The following is a 21,744-nucleotide window of genomic DNA, read 5'->3' as shown; positions in this document are numbered from 1 at the left end:
GGAGAGTCTTCCCATCAGACAAACAGACTAGGAATCCACTGTCAATGAATAAAAACATTCAAAGAGAATTTATCATGCACTTCTTATAAGCCAAGGACGGTGCTAAGAAACACGGGAGTATACAAAAGGCAAATTATTTTTCCTCCGGAAAATGGAAAGGTATTTTGTTAGGCAAAACATTTCAAAAGGTGAAATATAAAACACAAATCATCAGTGATAGGAATTTGGAGGAAGTTAACGAAGACTAAAGGAATCCGAGGGGTCTGCCTGTGCCTCTCAGGACAGACGGAGAGAGCAGAGGGGAGTCGGTGGTAAGGAAGAGCCTGCACTGAGACACTGAAGCAGGAATGGACAGCATGGTCCAGATGGGGGAAGGAAGAGGCAACAATGAAGATGACTGGCTGGAAAGGAAGCGGCACAGTGGGAGAACATCAGAAGTTAAGACCACGGATGGCCAACGTGCTGGAGGGCGAATTCAAACTAGCTGTAGCTGCAGCAGCTTCTCAGTCAGGGTAGAAAGCAGCTTCCGAGGGTATTTTGGAAGTACGCTTCAGGATGGACTGTGGGGCAGAAGAAACGGGAGAAAGGAACTCTTGCTCAAAAAACTTGTATCAATTCAGGCAAGGTGTGCTGAGAATATGGACGATGGTGGTGGTGGTGGTGGGAAGTGATGAACCAAGGACTTTTGTAAGGATAAGCTTAGTTCTTTGTAACATCTGTCATGGGAGAAAAAGGAGAAGGAAGGGTCAAGAAAACCCCAAGATTTCTACTTTTAACTCGTGGGACACTGCTGGTATACCCGACTGAACTAATTATAACAGCAGACAACTGAAGTTTTTAAAGGGAGGAAAGATAAAAGGGAGTTTGCATGATTGGAATTAGTATTATCATCTTTGAGTTCCTATTCTATGGTAAGTACTGTGACCCACACTTTACTTCATAACAATCCCACGTGGAAAGAACTATTCCATTCACCAAGGAGGAAAGTAAGAGATGCCATTTCTCAAGGACACACACCCAACAAATGGCAGACCTGTGTGCCCTGACTCCAGGTATTTGAGACTACACTCCATGCCCTAGAAAGGATGAAGGTGAAGTCATTCAAAGGTGGTCCTTTTAAAGGTGAGGTTATAGGCCTGGAAGTGAGAAAGGACAGAGCCAGAGAGAGAGATTTTGGAGACATCAAAGTGATAAAAGTGCCATGAACACGGAGAGAAAGAAGGACTGAATGCTATGGAAAAGCCACCATTTCCCAAGCATTTAATGTCTCCTTCTTGCCATTCTTTAGTACTCAAGTTTACTTTTTTAAAAATGCAAGTGTTTTGAGGTTACTTCCCTGCTAAAAACGTGTCCCTGGCTTCTCAGCACAGTTAGAATAAATGCCCAGTGCCTCTGTGCGGCCCACCGCCCTGTATGACCTGGCTCGGGTCTGATAGTCCCTTCCCTGATGGCCCTCAGCTGCAGTCTTCCTTCCACTGTTAACTTTTATGGTCTGAATACGCAAGCTCTTTCCCACTTCAGGGTCCTCATAAATGCCATTTTCTCTGCCTGGAATTCTCTTCCCTCAAATGTTCAGCCAGTGAACCCCTCCTATACTTAAGAGCTCTGCTTAAAGGTCACATCCTCCCTCTCTCACCTCTCTCTGCCAAAAGCAAGATGACATCATCTCTTAAGAAGAAAACCTTTCTTAGGACTTAGAGAAAGTGGTGTCTCATATAGAATTACCGCAACAATTCCTACGTGACCAAATTAGTTTTTAGGACTGAACCATACGAAGGAAGTTATGCTTCATTTAAGGATTCACATGTTGACCTGGGATAGCACTAGAGTGTAAGGTTTAGATGGGGTAATATGTGATTTGATGAGATAATTTGGTATTTTTATTGTCATACTTCTTGTTTGCTTAGGGTATCCTATTTTTGTAAAGAATCTACAAAATACAACAAAAGTCTTTCTAAGTAAAGGAGGATTAACTCTGGGAAAATAAATCACATTTTCTTAATATCTAGTAGTTTCCCTTGAAACAAGAATTTAACCTCTCTGAGCTTCAGCTTTCTTTTCTGTGAAATGCAAATAATGTATTTGATTTTTAAGGTGGTAAGGATTCCATAGCATTTAATATTATGACTAATAGTGAATATTCAATAAGTGGTGGTATTATTTATTGTAGAAATAAAATTATTACTAAGAAATACGCAAAAGCTTGAACATCAAGATTAACTTTTATGATAGAGGAGGTTGGGTCAAGACATTCATCTAATGGATATATGTGCAAAAGCATTTTGTAGGGATTGTGAATTTGGGCACACGAATATGATCTACATATTTTATATGATTAAAAATCCAAGAATGATTGTGGCTGTCCTGTTGTGGTTGGTGAAGTGGGTCCTGATGATGTAAATCAGTTTCCGGGGGAATCAGGTAGAGAGTTTAGGTCTCAGCTGAGGGTCACCCTTACCCCCTGGAAGCAACAAGTGATTGTCACTTGACCTGGGAAAAATTTGTACCAGGAGGCTCTAGTAATTGTGCTATGGTCTGCATGTTTGTGTTCCCCCCAAATTCATATGTTGAAGTTTTAACCTCAAAGTGATGGTGTTAAGAAGTGGGGCCTTCGGGAGGCAATAAGGGCATTAGGGAGGAGCCATCATAGTTGGGGTTAGTGCCCTTACAAAAGAGATCCCCGTGACGTCACAGCTAGGAGATGCCCTCCTTGAACCAGAAAGTGGGCCCTCAACCAGACACACCAGACACCAAATCTGCTGGCACCATGACCGCGGACTTCTCAGGCTACACAATTGTTAGAAATAAATTTTTGTTGTTTATAAGCCAGTAAGTTATGGTATTTTTGTTATAGCAGCCTGAACGGACTAAGACACTATGGAACCAAATCCAGAGGTTAACTGACTTGACTTGATTCTCAAAGCCGCTTAGAAAAAGAACCAGGATGGCAAAATCTGGAGTTAATATTTTACAAAGCATTTTAAAAAAACACATATCACAGGCTAGGCAGGTACTGAAATAATCTGCAAATAATTAGCTCACTGAATCCTTTCAACAATATTATAAAGTAACTACTGCCTTCATTTCTGCTGGTCAGCAAACAACTATCCCAAAGCCATACACAGCTGATATATGGAAGGGCTAGGTTTCGAACCCAGTGTAACAGACTCTAGTGTTCTTAACCTCTATACCACCCTAAACGTGCCAGGTACTGCCTAATGAGACGGAGAATGTTCACTTATTTCTATGTTCTATTATACGAATGCCTCAACTCATTTTCAAATTGTGAAATAATAAAGAAAAACAATCTTCTGATACTCACGTATCTTTCCCAATCAATTTCCGCATAAAATCCATTTGGTGCCCCATTGCTTTTCTTCTGCAATAAATTCGAAAATAAATTTAGAAGGGAAACATTTGAATTAAAAAAAAAAAAGGAACAAAGAACACTTAACTCTTATCTGTATTTAGCAAGAGCTATCAAAATCCAGCACTGGAAAGATAAATTAGAGCAGCCTATTAAGCAACCACACTGGTGTAACTGAATGGTAAATTGAGCTGCCGTGACACTGCATAAAAGAGCTTACGTACTTATTTCACAAAAGACTGTAGGATAGCTAAGCGTAGGGATGGTAACAGCTAGATGTTCAAATTTTATTCAGTTACTGAAAATTAGTAGTACCTACATTATAATTTAATCTTCTATACCTTCAGGGGATATAATCATATATATATATATCTCTAACATTTTGACTTCCATGTTGCTCTCATATACAATTAGTTACAACATGTCTAAAGAGTATTCAAGTCATTAAGTAATCTTCCTTTAGCTTTTATAACACTGACTCAACTTTTCCCTAACCACCCCCTTGGTAGAATGTAAAGGAAATCAACTCCAAATTAATTCAGCTCCTAGGTATTAAAAATAGTGTTGATCTTCTTTTCAAGTGGCTTTTCTTATCAAGTTATTAAAATATGATTCAAGGATTGATTGTGGATTTCTGTCATCTGTGTGTTCTACGCCTCCATGAGGATACATCATTGAAAGATGACTAGATATCAGCATTACCCTCTCTGGATTCTATTTAAGTTCTATTTTAGCATCTAGAACAATCATGATAATGGCCACAAGCACTTGAGCAAGGATGTGGCATCATACAAATAGAAATCTCTAGGATTCCCTACTTGTTGTGAGCAAAGGACAAAGACACAAATCAGGTTGGTAATGGAGAGTCCATTCAACAACATTCCTGTACTTAGCACATGGAGCAACAGTATGTCCCCAAGCACTAGCAGATCTCAGAACAGCACATATCAAATGGTGAAGCATGAGGTGTGAGGACAGGACTTCTAATTCTACAATCACAGATAAAGTCCACTGGAACTACAAAGGGAATAGCTAACACCTAATTTGACAAATAGGTAGAGAAGTAAGCCTTTCATGTATGTGTAGCACTAGAAAAGCCAATTAGAGGCAACCTAGCAACCATTGTCATTAGTTAGTACTTATTGGATGTTGGACTGGGCATTCTAAGAACCAGCAGTTTTGTTAGGGTGAAGAGTGGTTAAGGCATAGATATTGTGTCCATGCCCCTCTCTTCCTGTACCTTAGAGGGTACAAATACAAGAACTCTGCCATGCCACCAGCACCCAGGAACATAGGTTCTATGACCCTCTTCTTCTCTGTTTTGCTCTTGACAAAGATTATATACTTTGTCAGACTACATCATTTTAGCCTTCTCACAGAATTGCCTTTATTGAATTAGTGTTTTGGTGATATTCTCCCTACTTTGAACAAAGAGCATTTTTAAAACCTGCCACATCAACCTTGTACCTCTATGAGCTATGGAGTTAAGGGCATGGTCCATTATATAATGTGCTGTCTAATAATAAAAAATCTCTCCCATGGAGGATGGGCATGGTTCCTATTTTCTTTTTGTCATATTTGCTTCTTTTTTGATTCCTACTAAACCAATCTGTTTCCATATGACTTCTTTGCAAAATTCTCCAAATCTTTCTTAACAAGTTTATTAATAAATTCAATTACAAATTTAATTTATAATATTGGGAAATCAAATGAACTAAGTTGATTCCAAAGAACTAATCTCATGAATTTTGTGATCACTATAGCACTACTATTAATACACCTTTTGATTCTTAAACAATTCTTCAATACAAAGGATTGTTATCTAAAAACCAAACAGATTAGGTAAATTACTGAGTTCAAAATTCCAGTTTGCTCCCATAATAGTCTTATCTCCATAACCAAAGCCCTTTACAACCCAGATAGTTTATATGTTCAGCTAAATAAACAAATGCGTGTGTGTGTGTGTGTGTGCGCGCGTGTGTGTGTATCTTTCCTGAGAACATATATTCAACATTATGGATAAAAGTTCCTGAATTTTCTAGATCTGGGCTGAGTGAAAATTCCTGTTTCCATGGAAACTGATACAGAAGATTGAGATGAAGAGAAAGTAAAACCTATAAAAAGAAAATTTTCTTTTAAACTAGGAACATTTTTAACACAAATACCAAACACAAACAACAAATCATAAACAATACAGTTTTGGGCAGAGAGTCAGCACACAAGCACGCGCACACATGGCTCTATCAGAGGAACTGACAATTTGGCCTCATTCCTGCTAGCACATTATTACAGATATATTTGGTTTCACGAGTGGAAATCATCAAGTTAAAACTTGGCGAGAGCCTGGCTGAAATTCTTCTGGTCAAACCCCAAGAAAAAAGCAATTCTCCTGGTTAAACCACTGAAGCAAGGAACCGCTCATAGTAGTAATAGGGAAGGTAATGGCTCCTTTGACTTGCAGCTGGAAAACACTGAGGAAGCAAGAAAGAATATAAATAGGAAAATATCATTTAAAAACTAGGCTTCATAGTAAAAGCAATATTAGATATTCACTAACACACCAACAGGTGATTTTTCTCTTGGAGTTGAAGTTGTGTATTCTTTTACTTCTTTCTTTTCTGTATTTTCTAAAATTCCACATTAGCATAAGTAACTTTTCTAAGTTGAATATATGGCTGTTATTTAAAGATAATTGAGGCTCATATCAATGTTAGTCATGCTTTAATACGTATTTTACTTTAGCCAGGCTTATTAACTGCTCTCAGATAATATCATGGGCTAAATCAATAACTACAGTAACAATTGTGTTCAATTATACATTCATCAAAGTTCTCAATTTCCATTGTGAACGCTCCTCTTTTCCAAGGTCAGCTCATGGCCACAGAGTGTTCCTTGGACATGAAGTATTAAAGATATGTGATAGATTACCTCAATATTATCTTTTTGCCACTGAGGCAAGACTTGACTCACTTTGTATATAATCCTATAGAATAGCACAGTTCAATAGAACTGTCTGTGAAGATGAAAATATTCTATATGTGTGCTTTCCAATATGGTAGCCACCAGTCACAAGTAGCCATAGAGCACTTGAAATGTGGCAGGTGCAACTGAGGAACTGAATTTTGAATAGGCATATGTGGCTACCATATTGGACAACACAGCAATGGCTGCTATATAATCTGGGCCTGGATCAGCATCCCTGACTCACCATCCTTTGGTCAAGTGCATTGGTTCCCACAAGCCAAGGTCCTGCCAAATTCCTGGTGTTAACTGAGATGGTGCTTATCCTCACAAATGACTACTCATTTTGTATGGTGATGTTTCTATTATAGACAAAGCTTTCTTATAGATAGCATATTATTTTAAAAATTTGAATCCCTGTCCTTTGTCTAAGACAAAGGAAACACATGTCTTTTTATACCCGATCACGCTTTAAAAGTGTTTTCAGATGTCAATACATAAGGTCTATATGGCTGATTTGAAAATTGGTCCTGGATATTCAAGAGTAATTTGGAAATACCTAAGAAAGTCTTCTTAAATCGATTAAATAAATGCTACTGCTCTCTTTCAAATTTCAAATTGGGATTTTACTCACTGTTTCTATAACCCCTTGGAAATTTTAAACTAAAATCTGTTTCCTTACCGAAACTTTTTTTCCTCCTTCACGCGCACACTCTGCTTTGTTATTGTAGGGTGGTTCATGTGGGCTGGGCTGCTGGAATTGATTGTTTTCATGTAGAAAAAAGTTGTTAAAGGATCTGTTTGTTCTTCAAGACACATATAAAGAATCACATGGAGTCAGCAAACATACCATAGAAGAAACAATTTCTAGGCCAAATCGTAGGGTCTACCAATCTTGGCAGGGTTCCGTAAGCAAAGAGTGGACTTTGGGGCCCATAATGAGGCTCTATTCAGCAGGCCAGTGTGGCTAGACCAGGAGAAGAAGGGAGAAGAAGGAAGATGCGTCCCAGGCACTAGGTTTTCCGTGGATCTAGTCCTCATTCGGCCAGCACTTAATTTACGGGTAGAGAACAGACACGAGGACACACTGAAGAGACCCAATAAAAATGCTTATATTTCCAATAGAAAGAAGTCTGACAAGTCTACCTCTACCATATCTTCCTCTTTATCAAAGCCTTGCTGAGGGTTGGCAATATGCACAGCGTGAACAGCTGACCGCTCCAAATCTGGGCCCTTTCCTGCACACGTGTTCGGATGAGCAGAGATCTCCTCCCAGCCATGGCTGTGACTCCCTGTACCCCCAGTCTGTGTGGATGGAAATCTGAACTGCTTAGGAAAAAGTCTGAGTGCATCCTGCACAAATCAGAGTTTGCCTCTGGGTTAGAACGCGTTGTCACACGCAGCTGCCTGCAGTCTCAGACATCATGACGGGCCGCTCTGCTGGGGATCCCATTCACCAGTGGTGAGCAAGGCGAGCCCACCTCATACATGCAGCCCTGTCACGAAGCCTATGTAGACTAACCCTCAAAAGCACTGTCACCAGAGATGGGCTTCGTTAAGTTTTGAGAAGCAAATTCAATAAGTGTCAGTACATTGAACTTACTGCGAAGCCATTTCTAAGCCTTATGTGTGTGCAGCATCACCTGTAGTTTGCAGAACCACATCAGTGAAACCACACCTTTCAACTTCAGATACTTTTCAAAAGACAGTAATTTGGAAGCTAAATCAGCCCAGTAAAAGGTAAAAGAAAGTGTGTCTGGGTTCACAGACACAAGGTATTAAAGACATCAGTGTGAGTTTGAAAGAAAGTCAGCTTGAGATCTCCAAGGACTGAACGCAAACGGAAACTTGGCCTCCTGTAACACTGATATGATAAGCAGTTCTCAAAATCTGGTGACCCCAGTAAACGAGGAATATTTGGGGAGTATTTCCAAATGGTAAAACTAGCAGCTGGCTAATGGTTTCCAGTTACCTAGGAAGCTGTACACCCTGCTTCTGAGAACATTGCATTTATTTCGAATGGAGCCTTTTTTTTTCCAAACAGGTATGCTATATTTCCTGAGAAACCCAAATTAAGCAATTCCTCTTTCCTAAAATCATGACCAGTGATATTTATGGCATTTCCAATTAGGGAACAAGGCGGGCACAACAGTTGATAAACAGCTTTATATGACTTGGAATGTTGGGGAGAAAGAGAACTCAGGGAACTCGGGTATGAAGCCCTGATGTTGGGTCCCCGCGTCTGCAGAATCACGGCTGGGCTCTTTGGTGCAGCGCATTCTCATAATTGCCAGCTGCATGCCAGGGCTGTACCTACATGCCAGGGCTGCGTGTTCTACCAGAGAATGAAACTGGTGGTCCCTAGAAGAGCAAAGAACACTGAGGAAGCAATGGGGCCTCAGAGACAATGAAAGGCTAGGGGATGAGGAGGTGGGGGAGGGCAGGAGGGGATGGGCTTCAGAGAGAAAAGGATAAGCCTGAGGGAGGCAGAGCGAGAGAAGCAGGAGACAGCAGTCCAGCCTGGGAGCAGCAGGGATAGAATGCAGAGAATAGCTAACGGAGGGTTGCTGAGGTCAGGATGATGGGGACGAGAGAACCCGGGGAGGGGACCAAGACAGAAGCGGAGAGAAGACACAGAAGCAGAGAGTACCTGAGACAGAGTTAACGAGAGGGCTCTGAGCCAGAAGCAAGAGGTGAGGAGAAGCTGAGTCTTCTGGGTCTTTTTTTTCCCCTGCTGAATAGAGCCTTGATTATAGTGTTACCCAATGTCTGATCAATTTCAGTCTATTTTCTTAACATTTCATGGCGAGAACTACATGAATGCAAAAGGGACCCCAAAGCTCAGAACCTTGAGTCAAGTGTGGAAGAAAATCTTCTGCTATAGCTGCAATTAACACCTCAATTTGGGTATAATAATATAAGGGGCGATTTTTCCAAAAATATATATTTTTAACCACCAGATTTATTTTAGTTCCCACTCCGGCCCAATGAGCCTAATGTGAGTCCATTTTTTTTTCAGTAACAGCTGTTCTTTTGAACCTTCTGAATAGGCATCTGATTTAGATTCGAAGGAAGTCATTTTAGAAGTTGGTACAGACTCCCATAATCTCGACTCAGATCAATCCAAGCCCAAGTGCCACAGACTTCTTTAAAAAGCAAGAAATCTGGTGGCCAGCAAGGAGTCAGAGTTCCTGTTAAACCTACACCCAGGGGAGATATTTTCCTCCTTCAGGCTGTAAATTCAGGCATAAGTGGTTTCGAGACCATTCCCTACTTAGGAATTTAATATAGAAAATGTATCTACAACTCAACTAAAGGGGAAAAGCTTCTTCCAATTTTATTGGATCTCAGCTCCATTATGACTTTGTGGCCTCTGTTGGAGAAAAACATTCTCACATAATGAGCTCTTATATCATTAAATTGGAAATGAAATAACAGTTAATGGTAGCAGTCCCTGCAGGAACTGTCTGGCTTTTGACCCAGAATATTGATGAGGTTAGCTCGCCTACTCTGGGACAGGGTTTTAGGTGAATGCGATAAATAAGTTTAACTTGACCAAGACTGCATTTACATGTCCCATGCAATTACTACAGAAAATCACAACAGAGAGAGGTCTGAAAAGTCATTTAGGCTATTTTTTCCCTACAGAAAAAAAAGGGGGGGCTTTAAGAAATTTCAACATAGTATATATTGAAGCGCAAACCTACTGAAAATGGTCATTTAAATACTTACAATTCCATCTCTATCTGGCGAACCTCTGTAACAAAAAGAAATTGGTAGCTATTAGGAAAAGGAATCATTCTTGCTACACAGACTAACGTACAATAGTCAGAGTCACAAACCACCTCTCTCCCCCTTTCCTTCATTCCCACCCTAGTGAACCCGGCTGATGAAAACTCAATCAAAACAAATTAGTTGAATGATATTTGAGCGTGGGATGTGTGTCTGTGTGCGAGTGTGTGGGGGGGACAGATTCTCATTAAAAGTTGGTGTCCAAAAGGCACAATTTGCTGTTGTGGTGTCTTGGTCCTCGTTTGAGAGGGGAGTTTATTAAGAATCTGTCCCACTCAGATGGCTCCCTTTAAATTACCACAAGGAATGTAAACTGACTTGTCCTCTCTCATCTTCTCCCCTGGGGTGGGGGGGGTGTCTTGAACTTCCCCCTATAGAAAGGAACGCCTATGGTGCCTTTCGAGTCACTTTGTGAATCTGTATTTTTTCCCTATTTGGATACTTTCTGTTCCTTTGATTACAGGAGTGCAGGAAATGGAGGACAATGTTTGCTAAACGGCTTGCTCTGAAGACCGAAGTCCAGGATGGTCACTCCATGGTGACATTGGGTAGCTTCTAGGAGTAAGGGTTCTAGAGTAGGATGGATCTGCGTGTCCAGACTCCATCACTTACTAGTTCTGTGACCTTGAATACATTTCCTCATCTCTCTGAGCCTGTTTAAATAAGATAGATTATATAATGAACTTATAATTAGTTCCTGACACATACTGTTTACAAAAGTTCATTTGTTATCATTTTCTTCCTCTTTCACGATGTCTCCTCGCTGAGAACACAAACTGACCACTTGCAGTCACATTAGACTTCCTAGCAAGTAATATGACTGTTACTCTGGGAAACTGAGCTGGTGGAGTGGGAGGGAGGGAGAAGGGAGAGGGTAGTCACTGCAACTTTATAACTTCCTATTTTAGTTCACTCTGTAAGGAGCTAGCAAAATGTCGTTGTATTAACATGGAGATCAGAGTTATGCTTGGATGAGGACTTGCATTGTTTGGAAGAAAAACTGAATGAGTGTTTGAGGTGGACTCTGAACTTTTGTGGAGTTTGGTGTGGTTGAAACTGTTCTGTAGGAGGTGGGACCAGGTAACAACATTCCTTATTGATTCATAGGGTGGAGTGGAGGAGAGAGGAGAGAGAGGGAGGATGAGGGAGAAAGAGAGAGAGAGAGATGCAGAGAGTCGGGGGCACATCTTCCAGCCTCCAAGATGCGATTCCCCTTTCCCATTCACACCCCCTTCAAATTTAGCACGGTATTCCATTTGGATAACAAAACACTTGCTGGGGGTACACTTTTCATAACCAGTTCTGTGTCCATGTGGATGCAGAAGTGAATCAGTGATACACGGGCTAGAAGCAGAGAAGACCTAGATATTAAAAGACCCATGGGAGTTGACGGAAATCTTAGGGTCTTTGAACCTGGCTATGGGAATTAGTTGGTTCAAAGAAATTTCACCTAAAATAGAAGGGTAGAAAGATAAAAGTTGATAAAAGTTATAATTCACTAAACAAATATTGAGTGCTTATAATGGGCCAGGCACTAGACTAGAATCAGGTGATAGAAAGAATGAAGACTTGCTCATCATAAAAAGAATGAGACAGGCAAGTAAATCCAGTGGGTTACCATGGCCACAATAAGCCAGCGCTTAGATAGAAAGCACAGAGAAAAGGTACTGACCCACACTCATCAAAACCAGCTTTCCCTTTTCAGATCTATACACTGAAAGAAAAAAATTAAAAATGAGCACTTCTTACTACGATAGTAAACCTGTGCTAAAGGAATTGAGAGAGAGGTGATTGTATCAGCTTTGAGGTAGGATATATCCAAAGGCACTGATCCTTGTGGGGATGTCTTTGTGGGCAGTAAGTTATAGATGTGGAGAAGATAAGGCTCTGGAGAAAGGCCTGGCTGTGGGATTGCCCACTATTGGTCCAGGTACAAGGGTATATCAATAGGGGATCTAAATGAGAGGCCACTTGACCTCATGCATATTGCAGCTATAAGGATGGCATTTCAAAAATTTTAATCAGAAACACTATAATTGTACATTGGGTCCTGTTCTGCCTTTGTCTTAATCATTGAAGGAATGGGGCTGCTGCTTGCTAGCCTGGCGGCAGTGAGCGTGGCAGTGAAGACCACTGGCCAGACTGCCTGGATTCCATCAACCTAGCTGCCTAACTGCATCACCTCGGGGAAGTCATTTTATCCCTTCGTGTCTCAGTTTCCTCATCTACTAAATAGCCATGAAACTGACATATACCCCATGAGCCTATTAAAGAATTCAATGAGGTAATAGGAGTGAAGAGCTTGGAAGAGTGCCTAGAATATAGTAAATACTCATGAAATGTTATCTAGAATAAAATTATTATATGATCTGAACTAGGATGGGGAGTAGAGTAATGTTGGCAGTCTCAGACTCTTGAACGTGCTTTTAATTCATTTCCTAACCCCCTCTTATGAAGTTTTAGATACATTTTTAAAAATTTTTTTCTTTTTTAACAGCAGACCCCTCCTATTTACTGACTTCTCTTTTAAAACTAATCATTTACCATGGGCCTTTTGTCTCTATTTTAAGAAGTGTCAGTTACCCCTTGCAACCACTGCCCCTTCTCTTTACTCTGGTACTGGTCTCGATTATAATTTTGCCCATCTAGTCTTTTTCTTCTGGGTGATAAAGAACGGGCACTTGATTCTGGACTAGAATACTGGCTCTGAGTCTTATTTTCCAGATAGTCTTCAGAGAGTTACTTAATCCCTTTTGGCACTGATTTCTCATCTCTAAAATTGAGATATTACTTCTGACCTTATTGCATCACTGTGAGGATTAAAAAGGGTATCAGTGCATAGAAAATACCCTGCACAGGGCCTGCCACTTAGCACCGGCTCTCTCCTTTCCTCTATCGGCCACTGTAATGCTGATCAAATCAGGAAGCTCTGGTCCTAAGCTCACTGTCTGTCTAAGGTTCAATCAACTATAGCCGGAGCTGGCCACTAACTGTAGCACGTTGCTCGGCAACCCTCACAGAGTTGCTACAGTCTTGAAAACAGTTTGCATCAACAAGCTTTTGATGATTGCAGGCGAACAGAAGCATTGCCTAAAGCTGAAGGGACAGCAAATTGCCGGAACATTCCCAGCCTTTTGCAAGAATGATATATGACCCCATTAGAGAGCAGGGGTTGGTGAAAAGCAAAGGTTTACACTAAACAGCCTGTCCTTTGGCCATGATTGCTGGTAGAACTAGTTGATGGCTAATTTGCTATCATGTAAGTAATCTGGGGCGCTCAAATGATAAGTTAAGAAGAGATGGTTAGGATTCTACAGCACATGTCTCGATAGAGTGCTTCAGAGAGATATGGGGTGTCTACCCAAAGCCATGAGGAATAACTTCCTTCTTTTCACACCTTTAGAAATGATGATGAAGAACAATGCTTTAGCCACTTGCAAATGAGCTCAGCCTGCCCTGGGGAGGTTGTTTGACTCCCTTTCCCTTCTGAGGTAGGTTGTTTCTTTTTTTTCCCCTTTTGAACTTTCTCCACACAGCAGAGACTATGTGTAGTCCGTTACAGACACGGTCTTCAAAGAAAAATGGTTTGGTGTTTGCTAATGACGTTCTCTTGAGCTGTGTCCAGTAGTGGCCCACATAAGACGTGGCACATGGTAGGTGATAACAGATGTCGCTGACAGATGAACTGGTACAGTGTATGGCCCTTTAGGGGAATCAGATTCCATCTAGTGTAAATTGAGGCCCAGGAAAGGAAAATCAATCCCGAAGGCCGAGGAGCTATGGGCCACCATGGAACTAGAATCCCTTGCCTCTGCTTCTGGTGAAAGTACCATCACCTCTTCTGGCTGGTTAATTTTCAGACAATGGCAATTTCTTAAGAACTACTGGAGATTATAAAATTCTCAGAAATACATTCGTAATTCAATCATTTGAAACATTTGCAAGACTAGGGCAAATGTAATTTCCATGAAATAATTATTTGTCAAAAGAAAAGCATAAAGTAAAGGCAAAATCAAGAGATTTTAACATGTGAGATCAGACAAAAAAAATAGCTTCCTCCCCTTACAAAATCCTTTACACTGTCTGGTTTCAAAGCCTTCAAGGCTTCAAGGTTGCCCACTGCCTAAGGAAGGAAGCCCAGACAACTCAGCCTTGCCCTTAAAGCCCTTTCTATCTGGCCCTGATGTCCTTTCTAACCTTGCCTCCCATTGCCACCTTTCCCCTAGCCATCAGGTAGACAAACTGCCCTAGCTATCTTGTCCTGAATACCTACTTGACTTTGTCAACTCTCTGCTTTGGCTGTTGCTCCCTTTGCATGAGATGCTATGTCTTCATCTTCTCCAAGTCCAAGCTCAAGGCTCCTCCCGCTCTGAGAGTTCACTGATCATCTGTCCAAACATGAGTTTACCCACCCTCAAATTTCCATGAAATTTCATTTTTAATTGCTCATAAGGAACTTACCACATATTAATTCGTGTTAGTAAGAATCAGACCAGCATCCACTGCCATTTACTAAGCATTTCTAAGTACTAGGTACCATACGAGGCATGTCAACTACGTGATCTCATTTTGTTATATGAAAGATATTTCTTTGGTAGGGTAGATGTTTTATCCCATGATTTATGAGTTCTTGGAGGACAAGGACACAGAGCTGTGTTAGAATCTTGTGCTAAAATTTATGCATGATAAAAATGTACAGGATGAAAAGCTAAAGGTGAGAAGTAAAGGTAGCCCTCTTCGGTTTCACCTTTGTCCACAGAACTGTTGATCTCCCCATTTTCTAACTTTCTTTCAGGGATTCTAGGCAAATAAGGGGTTTAAAGGGCTCTTTATTCTGATGTGCAGCTGACCACACCAGATCTGCATTTCCACACGGCCTCAAGCGGTCCCTCAGTTGCAGCTGAGCAGTTGGGCTCTCCCAAAGTACATACGTCGAATCAGTGTCCTTTTCTTTCTTCCGTATTCCAAAGGCCTTCCTTGTACGTTTTTTCAATCCTGTGGGAAAACAACACAGGGTCAAGGAAATCTATTTTCTGTTTGAACGTTCCTAGCAACATTCAAGGGAACGATATTTTTAAAGTTGCAACACACCAGTTAAATTTGAACATTCAAAAAGCTACGAAAATTTCTTCATTTGTATGTATGTGTCTGTGTGTTTGCACGTGCATATGACTCATTATTATTTTCGACAGATGTTTATCGAAGACTCGGCACTCTAAGTTCTTAGCACTCTGAGCAACCTAAGGATATAAAGAATGGAAAGGAGATCAGGGCCAGATATAGAAAAGTTTCCCTCATAGGCTATGAGCTTTTCTAGGACAAAGGCCAGGATCCCTTCTATATGTTCCCTACACCTATTACAGGTACCAGATACTATTTGTGGATTTAAAATGCCTCCCAGGAAGCATCATTCAAGCAGTATTGGGATAACAAGGCTCCATTCTTCCATCCCGAACAAACCAAACCCATTCTTGGTTCTTCCATTCCTATCCTATCGAGGCTCTATCTGGGATTCCTATCTCCTGCATGTTCCACAGTTACATATATGGCTTATGTTTCTTAGTATTATTCAGATATACTAAACACCTATGTATTTTAAAACCTTAGACTTATTGGGGCATGTGGGTGGCTCAGTTGGTTAAGTGTCTAACTCCTGATTTCAGCTCAGGTTATGATTTCAGGGCTGTGAGACGAGCCCTCCATTGAGCCCCACACTGAGTCCTGCACTGGGCTCCATGCTCAGCAGGGAGTCTGCTTGAGATTCTCTCTTTCCCTCTGTCCCTCCCCCTGCTTGTGCAAGAGCACTCACTCTCTTAAATAAATTAATTAATTAATTAAAAAAAAAAAACCCTTAGACTTGTTACTGGTGGTTTAGAAAGTCTTTTTTAGCAAATTGGAGCTGGAAAAGTCCCCGAATTTCAGGATTTGTTTGGCACTAACAGGTGGAACAAAGGGAAAAACATTGACACAATCAGAGACTTGATGACACCTTCTTCCAAAACATGTGAGTCAGCCCCAAACCGCTCAGATTATCTGAGTCATTCATTATCTGGCTCTTAGGGTTCTACTCATATATAATCCCCAAAATGCCTCTGTTCAGCCTGATTTTGCATTTTAATAGTCATTCCGTTTAAGACGCCTAGGTCTTTAAAATGTCAATGTTTGTTTAAAAAAATCTCTTCCCACATTAAGCTAAGCTCTTCTTCATTATTCTTCACACCACTTTATAGGAAAAGTTATTGACATTTAAAACTACCCACCCATAATATCTAAGAACACCTTCCTCTCATTCATTTTCAATTTGAATTGTTAAAAACTTTCTTCCTTCTTACCTCTACTTGTCTTATCCCCTTATAGGAACAAAATATCGAAGTGACAATCATCATTTTCTTCTCATAATTTGCTTTGGGTTCAGGTTTCTTAATTGACTTCTCCATGCTTCTAATTCAGGTTTGGGGTTACAAGGAATGCTATATTTCACCAATCACTACTGATTTTTATGGGACTATAAAACAAATGCTCTTATTGTCTTATGTTTTCAAGTCATTTACTTTTCTGTAATTTGACCATGAGATAAGAGACAGCATGCTCTACCAAACAGATCAGAAAATACACATAAATTCCAGTAATTCTTACATTAAATTAGTAACAGAACGGGCAACAGTAGTTTTCCATAAGCTCTGTCCTGTTTTTGACCACCAAATTTGGACAACAGCCAATATTAACTAGGTCATGAACATCAATGAATTGTCCATTTTCCAGTGAAAAGTGCACTGGATCAGGATTCAGGAGACAGAGTCCATTTCCAGCATCATTTTTAAAAAAGATTTTATTTATTTATTTAGAGACGGGGTGGGAGAAGGGCAGAGGGGAGGGGACAAGCAGACTCCACACTGAATGTGGAGCCCAACATGGGGTTTGATCTCATGACCCTGAGATCACAACCTGAGCTGAAACCAAGAGTCAGAATCTTACCCGACTGAGCCACCCAGGTACCCCCAGCATCATTTTTAAGTGCGCAGCTTAATACAAGTTATATCTCTTTCTGTTTCAATCTCTCAATTTATAACAAAAGAGTCAATAATAAGGGATGAAAGAATTTGCACACATTCACAAAATGCTATGCCAATCTGTAATTTTAGTTTCACAGGAAGTTCTATTTTCTGTACCTAGAATACATTCCTATATATGGAAGATACATGGGAACAAACGAAAGACGTGACTTTCCAGAAAAACAGAACTAATCAAGTGTCAAAAGAAAATGTTGGAAACGCTTTTCCCCCTCGAGAAGTGGAGAGATTTGAGAAATTTAGAAAATTACGAAGATAACTCTGAAGGACTAAAGCAAACAAAGTGATGAGATGTAGAAATTATTCCTATCTAAACATCTCCCCGAGAAGATCCAGGAAGAAACAATCATACCAATTGTGTTAAAAGTGAACGTACAGGTGTGGTCATGACTTTTGAGGGTTCGTTAAAAAATATTCAAAGAAATTTTTTGAAAGAGAGTAATAATAGTTAAAGGTCTTATAAGAATAATAAGTTTAAGACATTATGTCTGGTAATCTAATAAGCTTCAAAAGTACTATAGCCAATGATTTTCCACTTCCGATTCCAGAACTTCATAAAAATTTTGAAGTCAATTCCTACAGTAGAACTGTTTTCAGGCTGGGTCCTGAATATTTGTCAACTATTCTTTACCAAAAATGGGAGGGAAAAATCACTGGTTTTTGAGAAATGAAGTAACTATTCCCTTGTCAATATCAAAACACAGAGATATTAAGAGAAAGAATCTTGTTGTCTTGATGATCTCGGGCTAGAACGGTTCTCTTCCAAGTTGTAGAAATGAGGACATCCTCCTGTGTGCATCTAGAACTGCAGCCTTGGGTCAGCCACAGATGAAGTCTGGCCTGGGCCTCCAGCTCCTCTCCACCTAATTTAGATTTCTTTTAGTTTCCTTTGGTATTATGAGAGGAGCTAGTCATGTCTGGGAACAACAATAAAATTAAAGAGACTGATTTTTTTAAGAGGGTGGGAAACTCATTTCGAAATAGGCAGTCCTGGATATGATGTTACCACATAATAAAATGAAGCAACGGGCACAGAAATTGACAACAGGGGTAGCACAGACACAAAATACTGACTGAGAAGAGTTTCATCGCCTCAATATTATTAGCGCCCATGACTGAGGTCCTAGCTGTGGGCCAAGCACCAGTTGCTTCGCATCTGTTGTCTCATTTTTGTGAAAAAGTAGGAGGTGTTTTCTTCTCAAATGATGATGAGCCTGAGGGTCGCGTCGGTTAGGTGTTCTTATCACCATCTCCAGGTAGAAATTGGAGGCCCCTTTACCTCTATTGATCCCCAAATTTTGAAATTCCATAGGACTTTGTCCTAGGTTCCCCTACACCCTCTCCCTGGGCTAATCTCATGCACTCACACAGTTTCACTTGCCATCTGTATATAAATGAACCCTGAGTCTACAGGTCAGGCCCAGGACTATCTCATGAGTTTCTGAATATATAGTATTTCTGCACATACTCAGGCTTCTATAAATAGATGTCAGATTCCTTCGAAAACCTTTAGGCTCCAATTATTATATATATGCAATTAAACCTATAAAGGAATGCCTGATCATTTAGTTTACAATCATTTTCTGAATAAGATTCCCCTTAAAATGAGATGGTTCTCACGGTGACAGATGGTAATTGCACTTACTGTGGTAAACACTGCATAATATATGGAATTGTCAAATCACTATGTTGACATACATAACATAGTATGTCAACTGCACTTCAATTAAAAAAATTTTTTTTAATGAAATCGTTCTCCAGCAACAGATAAATGGATAGATAAAATGTGGTTTACCTATATGTAAAATATATTTCTTACGACAGGTCCAGAAAGTTTGAAAGTCTTTTTTTTAAACTTAAAAAAAATCCTTTAAATTTAAAACACAAATTGTGTCTACTAGTGCTTTTCTCTGAAACTTCCCTGAGATAACTTAAAAGAAAAATCAAGATACCTTCGAACTTCCTGGTTTTATGAGTATACAACTCTGCAGATAAAAAAGAAACAGTACAGCAGAAAAAAATTACCTTTACCCATTTTCTTTTCTCCTGAGTACAACTGTTCTGTAGGAATTCATTAAACAAATACTCAATTCTGAATTTGAGCCTTTAAATGCTACAAAAACAATACTGGACTCTATATTAATTTTATATTTTAATTTTAGGTCAAACATCAAAATCTGATACTCAAAAGAACCTACGGGTTTTGACTTGGTTGATTTTATGTTTTCTGTTTTATTTTTTTTTAAATTCCACTTGAAATATTTTTCTCCCTAAAAATGAAGACTGATTCTATAGATGGACACGTTGAGATAACAGTCCAGGAACTGAGTCCAGAAAAGGAGACATCAAGGTGTGAAAGTCCTCTAGGCAGGAGCTGAGGACCAGCCCCACAGAGCACACTGCTGGCCGTAACCAGAGATGCTGTCCTGCCACATGGGAGTGTAAGTGGAGGGTCCTGCCACTGACCCGCTCCTTTCTGTCCTTGTGCAGAATTCTTGCCATTCCACTGCTAGCTGGTAGGACAACACCGAGGAGAGGCCGAACATAGAACGGTCACTGTCCTATCATCAGCACACTGACAGCTACTGGTTTATCACTGAGCTAATGTAAATGGGCTGAGATGGGCAGACATCTGGGGTGGGTGCAGTAGGGAGGAGAGGAGCCAAGGACAAAGCCAGGTTCTAATGCTGGGGGAGAGTGGGCCTGCCGGGGTGAGGGGGGCAAAGTCTGTGTATTTGATTGTTGGGAGAGAGCGCTCCTTTGAAGGCATTACTTTTCTGATTACCTTCTTTACTCATTTCACAACCTTGCTTACCTTGCTTTCACTGATAACTCTTCATTGCATTAAAACACTCATATAAACATATTGTCTATGAAATTATTGAAAAGGCACTAGTTTTGGAGATCATCTTCCTGGGGTGTACTTGGTTCCTCCACTTCCTGCCTCTCCCAAGACAGTGCTTTGGAGCAGAGCCTGGACAAGGCAAGGCCGGGGCGCAAAACTGGCTCTAGAGTGACCTATTGATCCGGAAGAAGAAGGAGCATGAAGAGGAGTGGTGGCAATGACAGCTACTTCGGGCCAGTATGTAAAACACAGCTCATAATCATTCCCTCATGTATCTCCCCAGGAGCCTGAAGATGCCGCCTCCCAGACACACCAGCAGGAGACACAGTGGAAAGGATCAGAATGCATGGAATCTGGAATCCAAAGATACGGGATCAAATCGCACTTTAACTTATTGGTGGCTGTCATTTGCAGCAAAACTTACAGAGAATCTAAGACACACTGTGTTACTTTTAGTGCAAGACTTATGTCATCACAGGGCATGAGGCTTGGAGGGATACTCCCGGTTTCCCCCACTGTAATCACTAACAGTGAGGGGAAGCTAGCCCTTGTTCACGGCGTACCTCGTGTGTGCTTAGCACTTTACCCAGACTAACCCTTTCAACAAGCCCTGAAGGTATTACCAACCCCCTATTTTATGGATGAAGAAACAGACTCGACGTGATTAAGTTCCTCTTCCAGCATCACTAAACAAACAAGTGATAAGACCAAGACTTGAGCCAGGTGTGTGTGACTCCAAAGCCAAGTGACTTCTCACAGAGTGGTCATGATGATTCTTGTAGTCAGTACCCACAGCAATGCCTGGGACGTGCTGAACACACCACCAGTACGTGTTCAACAATTTGAAAAGTCCCTCAAAGTTTACATAATAATGAAAACAAAAACTAATGACTTTTCCTGAGGTTTGCAATACACATTCCACTGATGTTCAGTTTTCTGACATTCACTTGTGTATACAGAAGTATTAGGGAAGGAGAAGGAGCTCCAGACGACACAGGATGGACCTATCTGAATAGAGACTCGGGGTGAGGGGTATGCTGTGATCTCACCCCATTTTTAGGTGAAGAATGTGTATAATGGCACATCGAGAGGCTCAATTTAGCTCAAAATGAGTATCATAAATAAAAATGGATAGATGTAATTTATTAAGTACTTAATGGTTTAGGAAATATGTCAGGAAGTTCTTTATCTGAGCCCAATACAACCTTATAAGGTTGGAGCTATTATTGTATTGATTCTATACCCAGGGGCAGGAGGAGTAACTGGTATAACTGACAGACCACATTTCAGCGTTCCTTCTGCCTGACTCCAGAATCCACGCTCTTCCTGTCTTGGGAATATCTTTTGTGTCATTGTCACAATTCATTTTGTTCTCTTATTAAAAAAACAAACAAACAAAAAGCAACTCGATTTTTTAAAATTGAGAGACATTTTTAGGAAAATTGGGATGTACATTTCTTAAACATAAAGACTGTATTTTACATGTTTAAATCTTTGTATGTTGCCCAGTGAACATAAGGAGACCCAATAGAAGTTTGCTAAATGGATTATTTCTGAAATAAATGTGAATTTTCAGCTCAAGCCTTCATCAGCTTGGAGGGTTACTCAAAGGTGACTCATATGTAATGGAATTATTTATTTTCTGCAGAAACTCAGGCCAAGCATTTGGTCTCAGTAATAAAAAACAGGCAAATTTAATTGCCCTGGGC

At 40.4% G+C, this 21,744-nt stretch overlaps 1 protein-coding gene across 6 annotated transcripts in view; it reads right to left on the bottom strand.

Annotated features, from left to right (window-relative positions):
• Nucleotides 1-21,744, bottom strand: part of SGIP1 (SH3GL interacting endocytic adaptor 1) — a 221,821-nt gene that overhangs the window by 127,508 nt on the left and 72,569 nt on the right. For 3 of the 6 annotated variants that reach the window (XM_034653641.1, XM_034653639.1, XM_034653640.1), the window contains exons 2-4: nt 15,052-15,115; nt 10,061-10,085; nt 3,323-3,379 (exon numbers count right to left, since the gene is read on the bottom strand). In XM_034653641.1, the coding sequence (XP_034509532.1) occupies nt 3,323-3,379; nt 10,061-10,085; nt 15,052-15,115 (146 nt within the window). Of the gene's footprint in view, nt 1-3,322; nt 3,380-7,010; nt 7,083-10,060; nt 10,086-15,051; nt 15,116-21,744 lie in introns of all 6 variants that reach the window. The other 3 variants (XM_034653636.1, XM_034653638.1, XM_034653637.1) reach the window with 2 other exon arrangements.

The sequence above is a fragment of the Ailuropoda melanoleuca genome, chromosome 2 (assembly GCF_002007445.2).
Source record: "Ailuropoda melanoleuca isolate Jingjing chromosome 2, ASM200744v2, whole genome shotgun sequence".
NCBI lineage: Eukaryota > Metazoa > Chordata > Mammalia > Carnivora > Ursidae > Ailuropoda > Ailuropoda melanoleuca.
Note: the sequence above shows the minus strand (reverse complement) of the source record. Positions and strands in the feature narration are given on the sequence as shown.